The sequence below is a fragment of the Fundulus heteroclitus genome, chromosome 18, assembly GCF_011125445.2.
Source record: "Fundulus heteroclitus isolate FHET01 chromosome 18, MU-UCD_Fhet_4.1, whole genome shotgun sequence".
Taxonomy (NCBI): Eukaryota; Metazoa; Chordata; class Actinopteri; order Cyprinodontiformes; family Fundulidae; genus Fundulus; species Fundulus heteroclitus.
Window position 1 is genome coordinate 31,366,251 of NC_046378.1, and position 17,578 is coordinate 31,383,828.

Here is a 17,578-nt window from a genome sequence, read left to right on the forward strand (position 1 = left end):
TCCTACACACATTCATCATCACGGGGGGGGGGGGGTTGTTTGTTGAAAGCTAGAGATTAATGAAATAGCACATGTATAACCAGGTTCTTCAATGAACCAAACGTTTTTTTTTTTTTTTAGATGTGCTGTGAAATGAGATCATTTGAATGTGACCTTTTGAAGTGAATAGTTGTGCACATTGTCATCTGGTCTCTTACCAACGCCGTCCACAGAACCATGTACAGTGTTCATGTGCTGCTCTCAGGAGGCCTTCGAGCTACAAGCGCCAGACAGATCCGTAGACACCACAAAACAAACAGAACAGCAGATGCTTTTAAAAATCTAATCTCTTCCATCCAACTATTACTTTATAAACATGTCTGCTGTGCTTGACGCCTGAAGTCATGGGAAGAAATGGGATGTATCAGAGCTTTAAGGGGCTTTACTCCCACAGATCTCTGTGTTGGGGCCAAACTTTGATGTGTCTTGGTACTGTACTTTTTTTTTTTTTTTGTTCCTGGCAGCTTAGGGAGAAGTAGGAAAACTTCCAATGAGAGAACTGATAATCCTGTCAAAGTGCTTCATGCTGATGTTATGTGTTTAAACCCACATTAATAAATACATCGATTATTGGGATTTTTTTATGTTTGAAATCCTTTAATATGGTTGAATTCCTGCCCCACTGGAACAAGCAGAGCCTTGTTGAATCTGGCTGCTCATTGCAGCTTCTGTTTTCCATCAGAAGATACTAACTTCACATGTGCGTTGGTTAAATGATAGGTTAAGGCTCTTAAAGTTATGTAACAAGAAGCTCACACTCAGAGCAAGTTGCAAGGGTTGTTCAAGTGAGAGCGCTGTTATTTGCACTAATTCTGTCTATTTTTGTTTTTTTTCCCAGTGTTCTGTCTAGCAATGTGGCAATTCTGTCTATTTTAATTACAATTACAGGAGGTTTCATCATCCGCTTTACCACCGCAATGATTTTGCTTTTCAGACACTACTTTTTCGTAACGCGCTCTTTGTTTCAAACAACAGCACTTGTAGAAAGTGGAATTTCACCAACAAAACTCACTGTGGTTTTTTTTCCTGTTTTTTTCCCCTTTAGATTCACAGTTTCCAATTGACATCACGCCTGTGAAAAGAGATCATGATTTTCTGGACAAAGATCTAGTGGAAACTCTGTGCAAGTAAGTTATATTAGACACTGAAAAAAAAATGAGAGCCAATGGAACAACATATACTTGTGGAACTGTAGGAGAATGTTTACAGTGCTGTCCATATGTACTGACTCCACTGGTAAAGATGTGTATAAAGCCTTAAACTAAAATTGTCTTTAATCTGAAAAAAATCCTCCAATCTGAAAAAAAAAAGGAACTCTTACTTCCAGGACCTTTGTTCAATATTCGGTATTAGGAAATCACTGTCGATGTTAAGAAATCGTTGTTTTTGACAAAATTGTTCCCCTCTGCTTTCAGTTTGTTGTACAATCCCCTTTGCCAACAGGGCAGCTCTTAGTCTTCTCCCCTAAAATTTCACAAGGCTGGAGCAAACAGAGAGGAATCTTTAATCATACTCTCTCTAGGTTGTCACAATCTGTCTACATTTGCAACAGTCCAGGGTTATGTTACTTTTACGCACTATTTTATTCAGCTCACCCTACAGGTTTCCTTTAGGATTTAGTCTGTGGACTGAGGTGGTCTTAAAGGAAGGTTAATTTTGTGTGCGGTGAACTGTTTCTGTGTCGGTTTGTCCACATTTCTCTTTTTATTCTTCTGAAAGACTCTGGCAAAAAAACAAACAAACAAAAAAAAAAACATTTCCAGCTTATTGATATTGAGGCCACCCTGTTTATATATATGAGTTTGTGATGACATACACACTAACAAGGTTCTTAAAGCATTTGGAAGAAAAACAGGCCCACAGCATCACAGACCCTACACCATACTTAACAGTGAGCATTGCATACCTTTCCATATTTTCCTACTTTATTTTCATGTCAGATCCAGCTGGAGTGTACTCTACATGTTTATTTTTGTGAGGGAAGGACAGAAGAGGCTTTTTTTTTTCTGGCATGCATCTTAAAACACCAATGTGGATGTAGAAAGCATTAAGGACCCCAGGATGCCACTGTACTTCCCCTTATATTCTTCTCTTTGTCACTGGTAACCAAATATCTATTGCCATCATGGGCAAAGAGATTACAGCCTCTGCATCATCTCACATTTATAACCTGGGGAAACAAAGAATATTGCATTTCTAAACTGAACATTTCTGGACTCTGAATAATGTAAATACTAAAGTATAACTGTAAAAAGTGCTCCATTTACTTCCTTTTTGATGGTTATTATTCTGCCACTTGTGGTTTAGTAAAAAAAAATAAAAATATTTCTCAACATTTTAATTTAATCAAAATTTTCCCCACTAAATGCATGAGTATGGTCATGGTAATACATAGATCACAAGAGGAATTTGTTTTGACAACTCTCTTACCAAGAAAAACCAAAGACATTTCCCACCACATAGTTCTAAATGCACAATAGACTATTATTACTATTATTTATATTCACAGGCATCTTAAGGTCTTTTCAGCAGACCTCTAATGCCTAAGAATTGGAGTGTTTGGTACAATAAGTGGCTGGCAAAGCGCCAACAGCCAACCCGGCTTGGTTCCACGTGGGCTTTCCAGCCACTGCTTCTTGACTCCATCACCATTTCTGGGTACTTGGCCCTTTTGTGATTGTTAGATTCTTCCATCCGGTCTTCCCATGGAACAGTAAGTTCCAGGACTACCACTTGCTTTATATATTCTGATTTCATTATCATGTCTGGGCGGAGTGACGTTGTCCTGGAACTTAAGCTGCCTTGTTAGGTCATCTTGGATCTTCCAGTCCCTTGCGGGTTTGAGAAGCCCTCCAATGGAATATGGCTATTGCTGAGCCTTCTCCTTAGCCCTGACGAAGGTTATGATATGCTTTGGAGTAGTCTGGTACTTGCTGTTGTGAATTTCTGTGCTGATTGTTTCCACCAGGACCTTGAGGACGTGGCTGTGGCGTCAGCCCGTACCTGCCATCCTCCACTGATTAGATCTAGTCTGACAATCTACAGGCCCATCTCTAATCTCCCATTTCTCTCCAAAGTACTGGAAAAAGTTGTTTCTGCCCATCTCCAGGACCACCACAGACATAAAAACCTTTTTGAAAAATTTCAGTCTGGTTTTCCGCTCTGCTCACAGCACAGAAACGGCCCTGGTTAGAGAACACAAACAACCTATGAATGGCAGCACCTTCCCTCCTTATATTTTTCAATATTTCAATATGATTACATTGAATTTATCTGATATTGTTACTTAAACAGAGGTAGCCTAGAAATTAATTACCTTTCTTTGATAAAGGTAGTTGATAAAGTTGTTCTTTTTATTTATTTTTTTGCTTTTGGCTCAGTTTATTTTTATAAAGAATCTAAAATTATACTATTGACTGTTTGCTCCACATTTCTTTCAGAGCCCATGTAGCTTATTTTCCAAGCTAAAAGGAAAACGGCACTTGAGCAACTACAGTAACTATGGAAACCATCCAAAGAGGGAAGCAGGAGAGCCATTAGTGGTGCCTCGCACTGCTCGACATACTGTGACTCTAAACAACCCTAAAGCAACTAATCTGAATTCCAAACTAGCCACGGGATGAATAGGAGACAATTGGAAACAGCTCCACCTCCAGTGTAATTTTGCCCATGACTTTCCAGCATCACTATGGCAACATAAGAATAGCCCTTTAGTTAGTGATGCCACCACAGTCCCAGAACGAAAATAATACCACGCAGCATACCGTGCGTGCCTTTGATTGAACAGATAGATATTTCATACATGCTAGAGCAGCCTCTGATCTCCAGCTAAGTACCCTCTTATTTTAGAAACCACATTTAAAGCTCTTTAGGCGTGTGGAATAAAGGGCCTCCCCTGCTTGGAAATCGCCTCTTTAGTTCTGTACACTTGCTATCTCCAGTAACAATCATGGGAACGTCTTGTTTTAATAACCCCTATCATCTACAGCTTTGGAGTGTAGTTAGAGCCTCCACCACAGCGTGCTTGAAAAAAGAAGCTGCAGCAGTCAAGTCCTGATTATCTTTCCACAATTTTGTTTCTTTTTTTTCTGCTACGAGTTAGCTCACCTATTGTGTGTCTTTGTCCACTTTAATTTGTTACTATCTTGCAAAAGTATTTATTCATTTAAAAATTCTTATGATTTTGTCTCATTACAGCCACAAACCCTTGCCATGCCTTACTGGGATTTCTGGCAATATAACATCACAAGTTTGCGCATAGTTGTGAAGAGTAGCCAAAATGACACATGGGAAATTAAACGCAGGGTTAGGTCATAAAATAATACCCGAATCTTTGTTCTCAGTCTGTCGTACGAAAATAGAAATAGCATAACTGCATATTTAACAAGACATGGCTGTCCACTTAAATTCAGAGGTTGGACAAAGAGAGCATTAATCAGAGAACCAGCCGACATGGTATCTCTAAAGGAGCTTCAGAAATCTTCAGGTTAGAGAATCTGTAGACTGGACAACTATTCAGTCACATACTCCAAAATCTGTTGGTTATGGAAGAGCAGCAAAACAAAAGGCCATTGGTGAATAAACTCATTGGAGGTCATGTTTCAAGTTGGAAAATGCATTGCACACTTTTGAAATTCTGATAAAAAAGTAAAGTTTTCATCATTTTCTTTCACAATAACGCAGCACTTTTTGTTGATATCACCTAAAATCCCCCAATAACATATATTGAAGCTTGCAACATGACATAATGTAGGATATTTCAGGGATGTGAATGCATTTGCAAGGCACCGTACAGTGCTTTTGGAACAGCAACAAGCTCTACTTAACTGAACACAGCAAACATGCCCTGGTCCCTGATCTGTAGTCTAATGCAAATGTTGAAAACAGGATTCCCATCAGTCTCTGTGTGATCTTTGTAGGAATAGTATTTTAGAAAACAAAGCGTTTGTGAGATTTCTGTTAAACAAAACATACTAATTTGATCTACAGGTTTTTTAACTAGCAAATGTTGTACAAGATGGTTTCAAAGAATGATTCAACACCACTTTTTTTTTTTTTACTGAAAACACCTTGGAATGAGTCAGCCAGTGATTGCAACTTTTTGATCTAAATTTTAATCCAAAAATACATCATACAGCTCTTCAAGTCAGCATCATCTCCACCCAAGCGCAACAGAGAGAGAACCAAACGACTGGCTATTACTGACGTTTATTAGATTAGGGATATCATTATATTGACCAAATCCGTTTCCCTAAGGGGTCTGCTTGTGCGTCCTGAGCAGAGGCTGATCACATTAACCTTTAAATAGCTCTCAGGACTGAATGGGGATCTATTTCTGGTATGCTCGTTTGAAAGCTATTGTCATGCCTTCTTTGTTTGTTCAGTTCAGTTTCCATCTTTTCTTTCAGGCGGCTTAACACGCTCAACAAGTGTGCTTCTATGAAGCTCGATGTGAACCTTCCCAAGAAGAAGGTGAGTTGTAACTCCTGACTGTTTATTAATATAATATTGTTTTGTTTACTACAAAGAGTTTTTCTTGCATGAAATTACTAAAAAAAACTACTGTTTGAAAAACTGAATGCAATCAGACATTTTATATGGAGTAATATTTCTTGTTTGTTTTTCTTTTTTTTTTGATTGAGATGTTATACCCTCTATATGTTTTGGACAGTGAAAAAGTAAAATTGTATTTTTACAATTATATTATGATCAGAGTGATCGGCTTTCCTTCTTGCCTCAAACAGAAATCTGTTGTACTTTAAACTGCTGTGTTTGATAGTTCATCATTGTTGCCTTCATGTTTGGTATTCCTCAAGTTTACTAGACAGGCATGTATATTATGGATGTTTTTCTCCAATAGTGACTTGTTCAGTCAGATAAACTTTTGTTTAACTATTAGCTGAATCTTTAATAACACTAAATAAATTAATTGAAGCGAGTTGTTGATGTGAAAATATTTTCATTTTCCAAGTCTCCAAATTTAGCTTACATTGTTTGTAGCTGCACAATTATACATGAAAATGTTGTAGTTATTATGCGTATTGTAAGAAAATACCTCATATTTCAATTTTGTTTTTAGAAAATGGGTTTAAACATATGTTTAGGTGAAAAAAAAGGTTCTCATTCATAAATTTAAATGTTAAAGTAATTTATCAGAATCGTGAGAACGTCTACATTTACAGCTTGCTTCACAAATTTGGTTACCTTGTTAAAGATGTGTAAAACACTTATTTATTAACTCATCTTTTTATTCCAGAGCGATTATCCAACTCAGAAAAATCTAATCTTTGATTAGGGCTACATTTATTCAGTGGGCAAAAAAAAACATCCCACATTTGGAAATACTTTTTTATTTTTTTTATTTATTTTTTTACAAATTCACTGGCACTACAATTTTTAACCCAACTATGGAATAAATGTAACTCAAGCGTGTTTGTTAGAATAGCAACCATCAGAACTCTGTAGCTGATTTTTGATTTCTATAAAGTTTCAATCTGCCAATATGGATTCCAGTTTCTCTTTAAACACTGTAATATAAAAAGATATGATCAAAAACAATTTTCCAGTCTTCCTGCCAAGAGCAGTCAGTGTTTTTTTTTATATTAGGAGCAGAGGAGTCTTTACAACAGGTGTGAGACCGAGCAGTTTTCTGTTAATCAGTTTTCCTATTTTCAAATCAATGACAATGTTCTTATGTTGTTAATGTTTTGAACAGTTGTTAGCAACTTACATTTGGGATTAGTTGGTTTGAATGGCTAAAAACGCAGTATATGTGAATTCCTATGACATTGTGGATCCTTACATGAACTTTGAGATTTCTAGGGGGGTTGCAACATTTCAGATGGAACTTAAAAGCTTGAAAGGATATAAATGAAAAACTTTGCTCTATGCTTTTCAGCCTTCTTGCTATCAGATGAAAGTCTTACTCTTTCAAAGCCTGAGTGACGTGCCTCAACAGACCTCACCCATCATGTCACATCATGTCAAATCGCCAAAAACATAGTTTCCCTTTAAGCAGCCTTCAATTTAGAGACTTAACGGAACCTATTTTGAGTCATTTTTACTTAGAAACGATTTCCACACTGAAGAGTGTTGTAGTTATCACTTCCTGACGGTGCATAGATTTTTTGCATTAGGTTGTGATTAGCTGCTCACCAGTCTGGGTCGTTCGGGCAGAAAAATAAACTTGTGCTGAGCAAACACCAGCTAATTTCTTTGTACGTCTTTCATTAAAAAGTGTAATAAATAATTGAAGATTATGTTTGTGTCTTTAGAGTGACGACTCAGATGAGGAAGACCTCTTCGCCATCAGTGACAAATGGACCTTTGAGTGGAGCAGCAGGCGTTGGTCCAGATTACAGGACATCGACTGTCTGCTTAGAAAGCAAGGAGAAGGCCAGGCCTCCAAGGACGGCTTGCCTCTGCACAATACCACCAGTAGAGAGAGTGTTCTGACGGATCTTAGTGAGCCTGAGGTCTCATCGTTGCACAGTGAAAGCAGCGGGGGCAGCGGTCAAAGAGGCCTTAGTACAGAAGACTCTGACTGCTCTAACCGCACCTGCTCAGATTCTGCAGCGATGCCAGACTCTACTTCTCTCGCAATGCCTCACATCCCTAAAGAATTCTCCCACTACGGCCCCACGCCCGACAAGCAAGGCAAGACTAGCCGCACCCGGGCCAAAGACTTTCTGAAGCGCATGGAGACACTGAGATCCAGAGGAACTTTAGCAAAGAGTCGCAAGACGTTGGACATTAGCTCCCCTGTCCTGCAGCAGGAGGCCCAGGCGCTGAAGACGCTACGTTGTGTCGAGATCATAAATGGAGACGCCAGAGCTCCAGAACTTCCATCCGGCAGAGTTCTGCCACCGCAGTCCGGCAGCGAGAGTAGCAGCCATTCCAGTGGCAGCACTCTCAGCACACCTAGTCTGAAAGAGCGAAAGCCTCACCGAGCTGACCACAAGCGCAGTGGCATGTATTTGGAAGACGTAGACATATTTTCAGGCAACCAAATGAACAAAGTTGCAGAACAAAACCGCAAAAATGAGTTCTGCTCCTATGAAGATCTAGTGGTCCACATTCCCAAAGACCATAAGCCAGGAACCTTTCCCAAAGCCCTATCAATAGAAAGCCTGTCCCCAACCAATGGAGCCTCCGTTAACTGGCACACAGGAAGCATGCACTTGGACTCCACACTAATTCCATGCAGACAGGAATCCAGGCCTGTCACACAGTGCTGCTCCAGAGGTAGCCGAATCAGTGTCTATGATAATGTTCCTGGGTCACACCTGTATGCCAGCACTGGTGACTTAATAGACTTGGAGAAAGAAGACCTCTTTCCTCACCTGGATGACATCCTGCTACACGTAAACGGTCTCCAGCAGATAGTGGACCACTGGTCAAAAAACGTCCTGCCTGGAGGACAGGGGCTGGTGCAGGAGGATAGTGAAAGGGAAGATATGGTGCGGCTGCAGTCCTCCAGTCAGATCACATTGGACTTTGAGGAAAACTCTGTCGCAGAGAGCCAGACTACTCCAGCCGATGGAGACCGAGACAAAGTATCGCTAGCTGAGACCGAATCTACAAGGTTCAGGGAAAGGAGGGACTCTGGAGTTGGTGCTTCACTCACCAGACCTAACAGGTAGGACGTGTGGCACTGCGCTTGATCAGGTGAAACCAAAGTGGAACTGTTTTTTTTTTTTTTATGAACAAAATGTCTTCTTTTCTCCTATGGCATTAGGTTACGATGGCCCAGCTTTCAGATATCAAATCGCCTAAGTCACTCATTGGCATCGCTACAAATTACAAACCAGTCAGCAGGCCAGCTCAGTTTGCTACAGAAGTTTTCTCTTCTGCGTCTTACAGCAATCATGGAGAAATATTCCATGTCTAACAAGCATGGTTGGACTTGGTAAGTGACACACTGACACCAGCAATGCTTAACATCTTATTAATCAGTGAGAAGTTGTTGTTTCTTTTATCGGTTAACCTGTATTTTCACAAATTTCTTAAAACTATGTTGTTGTGCTTGTTTAATTTAATGGGCCTGGAATAATTCCTTTCTTTATTACTATTTCCTACTGAATATCTTTATATTTCTTGTGGATTCTGCAGGTTTTCAAAGATTATTCATTACAAATAACTATTCATTAATAACAATTGTTATTATTGTTTCGAAGGTCCGTGCCAAAATTTATGAAGAGAATGAAGGTACCGGACTATAAGGACAAGAATGTGTTTGGAGTGCCGCTCATAGTAAATGTGCAGCGCTCTGGACAGCCCTTGCCGCTTGGCCTGCAGCAGGCTCTGAAATACCTGAGAAGTCAGTGTCTTGACCAGGTCAGTAACCTCACAACCTCAACATGCATGTTCTTTATCGCATGGTAAATGCAATCAAAACTTGCTCAGGGATCATTTTGGAAGAATTACTCCATCAGTGCAGGGTGGCACGCATGTGATCAGCCTGTGGCTCTGCTGAGATGGTCAGGAAGACAAAGTTGCTTTAATAGCGGCTTCCAGCTCATCTGCTTTGTTTGCTCTTGGTCTCCTTATCTTCCACATGACTGTATTGCATTTATTCTCTATAGAGTTGAGGCAAGTTTGCTAGCCAATCAAGATTGGTGATACCGAGGTCAGTAAGCAAGGTATTAGCACTTTTGGCAGTGTGGGCATGTGCTAAGTCCTGCTGAAGAATGAAATTAGCACCTCTATCAATGACATTAGCAGAGAGAACTGTGAGGGTTTTCTTTGGTTAGATTTTTGGTAGAAGTTAGTTGGTAGTTTACCCGTACTAACCTAGGACTTGGTAAGTCACACCGAGCTGAGACCAGCAGAGGACATGTCTCCTTCAAATCATCACTGACTGGAAGTTTCACACTCAGCTTAAAACTCCTTTTAGTTTTATCTAAAAGGAGGACTTTGGGAAGTCCAGTCCTCTTAGCTCAGGAAGGACGCTTCTGAAATTTCTGCTACAGGATGGGTTTGAAAGAAGGAACGCAGCAGCTGTAGCTTTTGTCCAGGATACATCTGTCGGTGGCGGCTTTTCAGGCAGTATAGCTGCAGGTCCACACCTTGTGAATTTTCCCCAAACCCATAAAGGAGCTTTGCTTCACTGAAGGCTACTGTTATCTATGTTACGAATGCATGCTTTTCTCGCACAGTTCTTTCTTCCATTAAGATTTCCATCAGTTTGCCTGGAGACAGCACTCTGTGAACTTTCCTTAGCAATAATAATTTCTGGCTTAGATGAATGTGGAACTATACGATGGCCATAACGTAATCATTTGTCTTATCCAACATTCTAATTTTCTAACAAACAGAAGAATACATCTTTTGTGTATGATTTAATTTTTTTGTGTTGCGTTTAAACAAGTGTTTTCATGATATTCTAACTCATTGAGATGCAATTATGTGCGATGCTCTGAATGAGTTCAGTGCGCTAAAAGTTGCTCTCTGTCTCCATGCTGAAAGTGTTTTCTTTTGTCTTCCAGGTGGGTCTCTTTCGGAAATCTGGGGTGAAGTCCCGAATTCATGCTCTAAGGCAGATGAATGAAAGTTCTCCAGATAATGTAAACTATGAGGATCAGTCTGCCTATGACGTGGCTGACATGGTAAAGCAGTTCTTCAGGGATCTGCCTGAACCCCTCCTCACCAGCAAGCTGGGGGAGACTTTCCTCCATATATACCAGTGTAAGCGCAGCAATCCCTCTTAGAGACGATCCCTTTGCTCTCCTTCCTTCACTATCCAACAGCAACTGTAAAATGTTGTGTTTTTTATATGTGCAGATGTGCCAAAAGACCAAAGGTTGCAAGCTGCCCAGGCAGCCATCATGTTGATGCCGGATGAAAACCGAGAGGTGCTGCAAACGCTCCTCTGTTTTCTCAGCGACGTCACTTCCTCCGTGGAGGAAAATCAGATGACACCCATGAACATTGCGGTGTGCCTAGCCCCTTCCCTGTTTCACCTCAATATAATGAAGAAAGGCAATCTATCACCAAAGTAATTTCTCTTACTTTATTGCAATATATCTAATTTGATGTCAGTCATATTGGATTATTTGCTGAAAAACTGTATAATAAGCATAGTTTGTCTGTATTCTATTAACTCCTAACTCTAAATCATAACATGAAATGATTCAGATATTACTCGGCCCTTAGGGGCGCTTAGCTTAAGCTATTGGTGCCACTTTACTAAGGTTAAGACTCTTATTATGCTTGCTGTTTTAGGAGATCACGCAGCGCACAAACAAAGCAAAGCTCCCTAATCTATCAGTTTACATTTTTTTAAAGGATTAAAAGTGTTTCCCACAGAATGGAGAAATGGTTTATACTTATACAGGTCTGAACATTTCTCTCTCCCCACAATCTCTAGGGCCATGCAGAAAAAGTATGCCACAGGCAGGCCGGACCAGAAGGACCTGAATGAAAACTTAGCCGCGACACAGGGCCTCGCTCATATGATCATGGAGTGCAATCGTCTGTTTGAGGTACAACCGGAAATTAAAAGTTGCAAGAACGTAATGCCTAGCTGCAACACCCTCTCTTGTACTTGCTTGCATCTAGTCTTACCTCTGATCCTCTGATCCGGTTTACCCATCAGATCCCTCATGAAATGGTTACTCAGTCGCGCAATTCCTACGTGGAGGCTGACTTGCATGCACCGACAATCGATGAGCTGTGCAGACAGCTGGATGAGGCTGAGGGAACCTATCAGACGCATATGGATGGGAGACTTCAAAATTTCCTTAAAGAGGCCAGAGAAAAGTCCAAATACTGGGTGTCATGCAACAGTTCTGATAACACAGAGCTGTACTACAAAAAGGTCGGTGCTTTTTTTTTTTTTTTCTGTCTTTAAACTTAATTTGGGTTGCTGGTTCGTTTTTCCCTTCTACATCCTCTGCCTTTGTACTTTTGGTTGCTTCACATTCAATTCCTTTCAGGCATGAACTGAGGCCGTCAGCCTCGGGGTGTTTTCTGTCTACCAGGGGAACATTTCACACCCACTTGGTCAACCAACCATTTATAGTCATTTTCCACAACACACTGAAACAGCATGAAAACGTGAAAATTAAATTGTTACATTTCTCCCAAAAAATTTGCTGGCGCCAGATGTTACTTCCAGTTATTTTGTTTTGATAAAGGGTGATATTCTACCATGCTTGATTAGAACTTGCTGACCAAAACTGTAAATCAAAACCAGAATAAATGGAGAATGGGTGTTAAATAAACGTAGACTATTTTTATTATTTATCTCCACACCTTGTGAAAATACCTACCAAGGAAAATAAACATACGCCATGATTAGTAAGTAGGTACAGAATGGTTTGTTCATGGTACAAGATGGAAGTAGGAAGGGATGAAATGGAAAAGTGTGACAACAAAATCGGAGTATGAGTTGGCAAAGGGTCCAATTAATTCAGGCCCCAACACTTGTGTTTGTTTACCACAGTAAATTAGCAAACTAAAATGCAGTGGTTTCCTTTAAAAGGGTAAAGGGGCTTTTCTAGTCATACTGACCACTCAAAGTACTTTACACTAGAACCACACTTGCCCAATCTCACTTATTCATACACCGATACACAGCTCATTAGGCAACTTGGTGCCTAATGAGCTGTGTAAGTGCCTTGCCCAGGGGCAAATTGACATGTGACAGGGGAAGCTGGAATCAAACACACAACCTTTGCATTGCAAGACAACTACTTAACCCATCAAGCCACAGATGCCGTTTGAGATATCTAACAAAATGTATAGAATGATTTTAAGTTATCGTTTTGATTGATTTTTTTTTTTTTTTTTTGTCAGGTGGGGGATGGAAACCCTTTAAAACGTTGGCGAGTTTGTGTGGAAGTGGAAGCGCCGCCGTCTGTCGTGTTAAACCGAGTACTGCGAGAGCGCCACCTGTGGGACATGGACCTGCTTCAGTGGAAAGTGTGTGAGACACTGGATAAACAAACAGAGGTGTTTCAGTATGTCCTCAGCCGCATGCCTCCTCATCCCAGCAGGGACTTTGTAGTTCTCAGGTTAGTGACAACAGCAGCGACAACGACGAAACACAACGCTTTGAGTTTGTGCTCATACTCAATGTTTTCTTTTTTCTCCAAAGGTCTTGGAGGACAGACTTGCCCAAGGGTGCTTGCTCATTGGTCTCCGTGTCCATAGAGCATGATGACTGCCCTCCTATAGGAGGAGTCAGAGCTATGATCCTAGAGTCAAACTACCTATTGGAACCCTGTGGCTCTGGAAAGTCAAGACTAACTCACATCTGCAGAGTGGACTTAAAGTAATTCAACAACTGTCATGTTATATGAGTTTCAGACTTTTAAAGCAAAAGTGCATGGACTGTGGGTTTTTAATGTGCATGTTGTATTAAGAATCTGGTTTTGATTTCAGGGGAAGGACTCCAGACTGGTACAACAAAGCGTTTGGTCATCTTTGTGCTGCAGAAGCTGCCCGAATCCGCAACTCCTTTCAGCCGCTGATCACAGATGGACCAGAGACCAAAATCTGATACTATTATGTCTGTGTAACCTTGAGAGCAGGACTGAGCTGTTTAATAATTGCTAAAAGGCTCCCATGTAGGCGCAGATAGAGCCCCTGAACAAAGACACATTTTGTTTTGCTCTGAAAACATTTTCAAGCCTTTCAACTTGCACAATGGCAAAGGAAAACATTTTTAGGTGCTGAGCATTATAACTCAATGGGAAATTATTTATATTGCCAATGTCCTTCACCGTATAATTTTATTTACCTTCATGTTGTGAATTAATTATTTTTCAATAATATAAATGTGTAATTGTTACTATTGTTATTTACGATGTCCAGGACATTCAAGCTCTTAAATGCTTCTGAGAAGCATATGTTATTCAGTTCAGATTTAAATATAATTATGTACACTCATGTTTGTATATCTGTGTGTGAATATTGTAAATAAGAAAACGTTGTACATTATGTACATATGTGGACAGGTAAATAATACATATGTTTATTAATTTCATATATCTTGATTCCTACATGGTCGGCCTCCTTTTAATACACATGGTACAAGATTGTAAGCTGGTTTTACTTTGGTCATGTAATGACAGTTTTGAATATGTGTAATTTTATCAAACTATGACCTCCAATAGTTGTGGGAAATAATGACTGAAGGTTTGACTTGATCATACCTGCTTGATGGTGCTGACTTTTATAGTCAGGTACAAGACTCAGTCTTGTTTTTTTTTTTTTTTTTTTAATAAAACTACTTTTATTATAAAATGTTTGTGTGAATTGGCTATGAAAGAAGTAAGCAATAGGTTGTTCTTGACATCTGATTACTTTCTTGCAGGTCTTCCATTATAATGCATTCCTACACTACGTATGGTAGTAAACAATCATGATAGTTTGATAAACAGATTTAAATAATGAAATTTGGTGAAACCACAACAATTCACTCAGCTCCTGGCTTAGAGGGACCTCTGCTGGGCATTTGAAAGAAACACATCCAATGGGAAAGATAATTAGTTTGAAATTCAGTTTTATTTTAAAATGATCCAAACTGTAATTTCTGGTTCTACCTAACAGCATTGGGTGAGAAATGGGAGGGGAGAGAAAATTTCACTATTTAATGGAGAGGAATGTATGCCTCTGAACATCAACAGCTTGTACACTGGTATTATTTTAAAAACTATTGTTTCTAAAAGTTTTTAAAAAGTAATACCAACAAGTTTCTTATAGCAAACCTTAAAATTGTATCCTATATACTGAATATCTAATGGAGTTTTTTTCTGCATACTCTCAAGGTGTGGATTGCAAAGCCAAACAACTTCTGGAGACTTCTGATCTTGCAAGAGTCATGGTTCTAAATGGACCCAAGCATCTCTTGGGGTGTCACATTATCTTCCTTTTAAGGGTCAGACACTGAATTCTATCAATAATAAAACGTAGCATTAAATACTTTATTTATTTGTCTATGATATACGGTTCCACTTGCTCTTAGTGATTAAAGAATTAAAAGTTTCATTCAGGCAGTCCGGAATGAGCTACAGAGTCCCACGATATCAAATCATTATGCTCATAATTAACGAGTTTGCTAAATAACCAGAACTTAATGTTAGAGGAGCAATGAACGCCCCCAACAGATCAAAATATTCTCTTGCTAAAAGCGTTATAAAGTTTTGTTACTTCTTCACTAGAAATATTCCTCTGAAATATGAAGCTGTTTTGATGTGTTATTATCCTTTTACAAATATGTGCATAGGAGGCAACAGTGAGAAGGGAAGGGAGAGGCCGGGTTGCAGAGGGAGTGAAGGTAGAAAGGCGCAGCTTGTCACACATCTTGTTTTGGTCTACAGACAGAGCTCAAGCACCATCTAGTGGTGAAATATTGCTTATTGCTCCTTTAAAGTTATGAAGAAGCTTTAAACTTCCACAATCTCATAAAGCACTTTTAATCTATTAGAGGCAGCCGAGAGGCCTATGGTAACTCAGGAGGAGCAGTAGAGATCCACCGCTCAGGTGGGAAAATCTGTCGAGAAAACTACCAATATTTGTGCACACAAATCTGGCTTACAGTGGTTGTAACAAGACAATATGACAAAGTTCAACGGGTGTGAGTACCTTTGCAAGACACTGTATTTAAAATACAAACACGTCCATCCTTGTTTAATGTATATAGTGAGGAGTCGGACCATCCAAAGACTTCCATTCATCTTCAAACCTTTATGGCCTAACCCTGGCCCTAGCTCTAATCTTTATGGAGACAAAAGCCTCTTTCCTAACCTTTACCAATTTATACCTCACCTAAACCTAATTGACATCCTTTAGTAATTTTTGCCAGTCCCCACTTTACATCAAAGTCCTCACTTTGAGAAAAAAAAAATCTCACTCAGCTGCAAGGAGGAGAAGTTGCTTGTCAAGACTCAATACAGTCTGCAGGGTTTGCTTAGATAGGAAACGTTTTCACCAATCTGTCTGGATAATTTGACTTTGTAAAGTGCATGTTGTGAACTTGCGCTGTAAAATTGAACTGAATGGAATTGCGTAGCTTTGATTATTAAAGTATTACCATTAAGAACAATATTCTCCGAATCCAAGACCATTTACCATGAGCTTATTTAGGTGTTGATTGATTAGTTTGTAAGTAAATTGCAGGTGCCCTTTAAAACGCTGGAAGACCCAGGATGGAAGTCATCATGTGCACCTGCGCCAGGGACCTTTTGCCTGCTATTTTTGTTTCGTTAGCAAGCGTTCTCTCCTTTTTTTTTTTTCACATTTACTAAGAAAAAATCAACACCACCTGTTTTATATTGTCAAGAAAAAAAAAGGTATGCATATTGAACACAGTTCTATGTACAATTAGATTACTCGTATTTATATTAGCTTTCTTTGGCACATAACTAAAAAGCCCAGTAAATTCCCCGGTTGAAGCCACCGGGACGCGTATACGGGGTACCCACAGACGCGCTCCATGCGCCATCCAGCGCAGGAGTGGAACCGCAGGCAGGGGGCGGCAACATGGCGGTGACAGCGGCTGCGGAGATGAGAAGCGCATCCTAACACACACACACACACGCACGCACGTACGCACACGCACACAGCTTTGTGTTCACAGCGCAGGTCAGTCAGCTCGCTTAACCTGCCGGTACCAACAACACACTCCCTCAGCCGAACTCTCCAGAGTGGATGTGTCCACACAGAAAGAGGGCTTCTGTTGGGGGTTCGCTCCTGTTTTCTCCTTGCTTCTCAAGTCCCTGTCTCTTTCTCCTCAACGCTCTAAAGCAGTAATTAAGCACACCACGAAGAGAGAGAGAGAGAGAGAGGGGGGAGAGAGAGGGGAAGAGAGAGAGAGAGAGAGAGAGAGCGCGCTGATCACTCTTTTTCTTAAACCTCAGGGTTGGCGTGGAGATGACAAGCGAGAAACCGGTGACAATGCCGGGCTCGCTGTCGCTCTCGGACCGTCAGCCTCCTCCGGGTCACGGGCAGCGCGCCGCGTCCGCCGGGAAGGCGACGATGATGCCCGGCTCGGGTTCTGTGGTCCTGCCGGCTGGAATGCTCAACCCTTCGGTCCCCATCCGGAATATCAAGATGAAATTCGCTGTTCTCGTTGGACTCATCCAGGTCGGCGAGGTTTCCAACCGGGACATCGTGGAAACGGTGCTGAATCTGGTAAGCGCCCTGCTCGCCGTCTCCTCCGCGACTGGACATTGTTGCTCACGTCCACATGATGCTCCAAAGCGATGTTTGCACGTCAGTGCATGTTCTTCTGACGCGCAGCCTGTGGAAATGACATTGGCGAGAGTAGATTTAAACACGGATAGAAATTAGAGTCACCGGTCTGAAGCAGGCGGTTGTAGGAGGAAGGGGAAAAAAAAGAATTTGTAATTTCTGAAGTTGTTAACTTGAGAAAGTCCATGACTTTCTGCTACTTGTTTCAGAGAGGTTACGTTTATTACAAAATCAAATGATCACTTCTTAGGATTTCAATAGTGCTTGTATTGGAGATAAAGGACTATTGAAGGGGTCATGATGTGAGGGTCACAATATGCCATCAGGCTGCAGCTGTACG

The 17,578-nt window shown here is 40.5% G+C and overlaps 2 protein-coding genes across 9 annotated transcripts in view; both read left to right on the forward strand.

Moving 5' to 3' along the window:
• The window catches only part of stard13b (StAR-related lipid transfer (START) domain containing 13b), a 111,358-nt gene extending 97,069 nt beyond the window's left edge, over positions 1-14,289 (forward strand). For all 7 annotated transcript variants that reach the window (XM_036149660.1, XM_036149659.1, XM_036149658.1 and 4 more), the window contains 12 exons: positions 1,085-1,166; positions 5,448-5,511; positions 7,314-8,677; positions 8,777-8,947; positions 9,216-9,375; positions 10,527-10,725; positions 10,822-11,035; positions 11,408-11,522; positions 11,636-11,857; positions 12,838-13,055; positions 13,139-13,315; positions 13,426-14,289. In XM_036149660.1, coding sequence (XP_036005553.1) covers positions 1,085-1,166; positions 5,448-5,511; positions 7,314-8,677; positions 8,777-8,947; positions 9,216-9,375; positions 10,527-10,725; positions 10,822-11,035; positions 11,408-11,522; positions 11,636-11,857; positions 12,838-13,055; positions 13,139-13,315; positions 13,426-13,543 — 3,104 coding nt within the window. In that variant the 3' untranslated portion in view covers positions 13,544-14,289. The remainder of the gene's footprint in view (positions 1-1,084; positions 1,167-5,447; positions 5,512-7,313; positions 8,678-8,776; positions 8,948-9,215; positions 9,376-10,526; positions 10,726-10,821; positions 11,036-11,407; positions 11,523-11,635; positions 11,858-12,837; positions 13,056-13,138; positions 13,316-13,425) is intronic.
• Positions 14,290-16,831: 2,542 nt separating this feature from the next.
• nbeab (neurobeachin b) overlaps positions 16,832-17,578 on the forward strand; it is a 321,077-nt gene continuing 320,330 nt past the window's right edge. For both annotated transcript variants that reach the window (XM_036149598.1, XM_036149596.1), the window contains exon 1: positions 16,832-17,178. In XM_036149598.1, the coding sequence (XP_036005491.1) occupies positions 16,918-17,178 (261 nt within the window). In that variant the 5' untranslated portion in view covers positions 16,832-16,917. The remainder of the gene's footprint in view (positions 17,179-17,578) is intronic.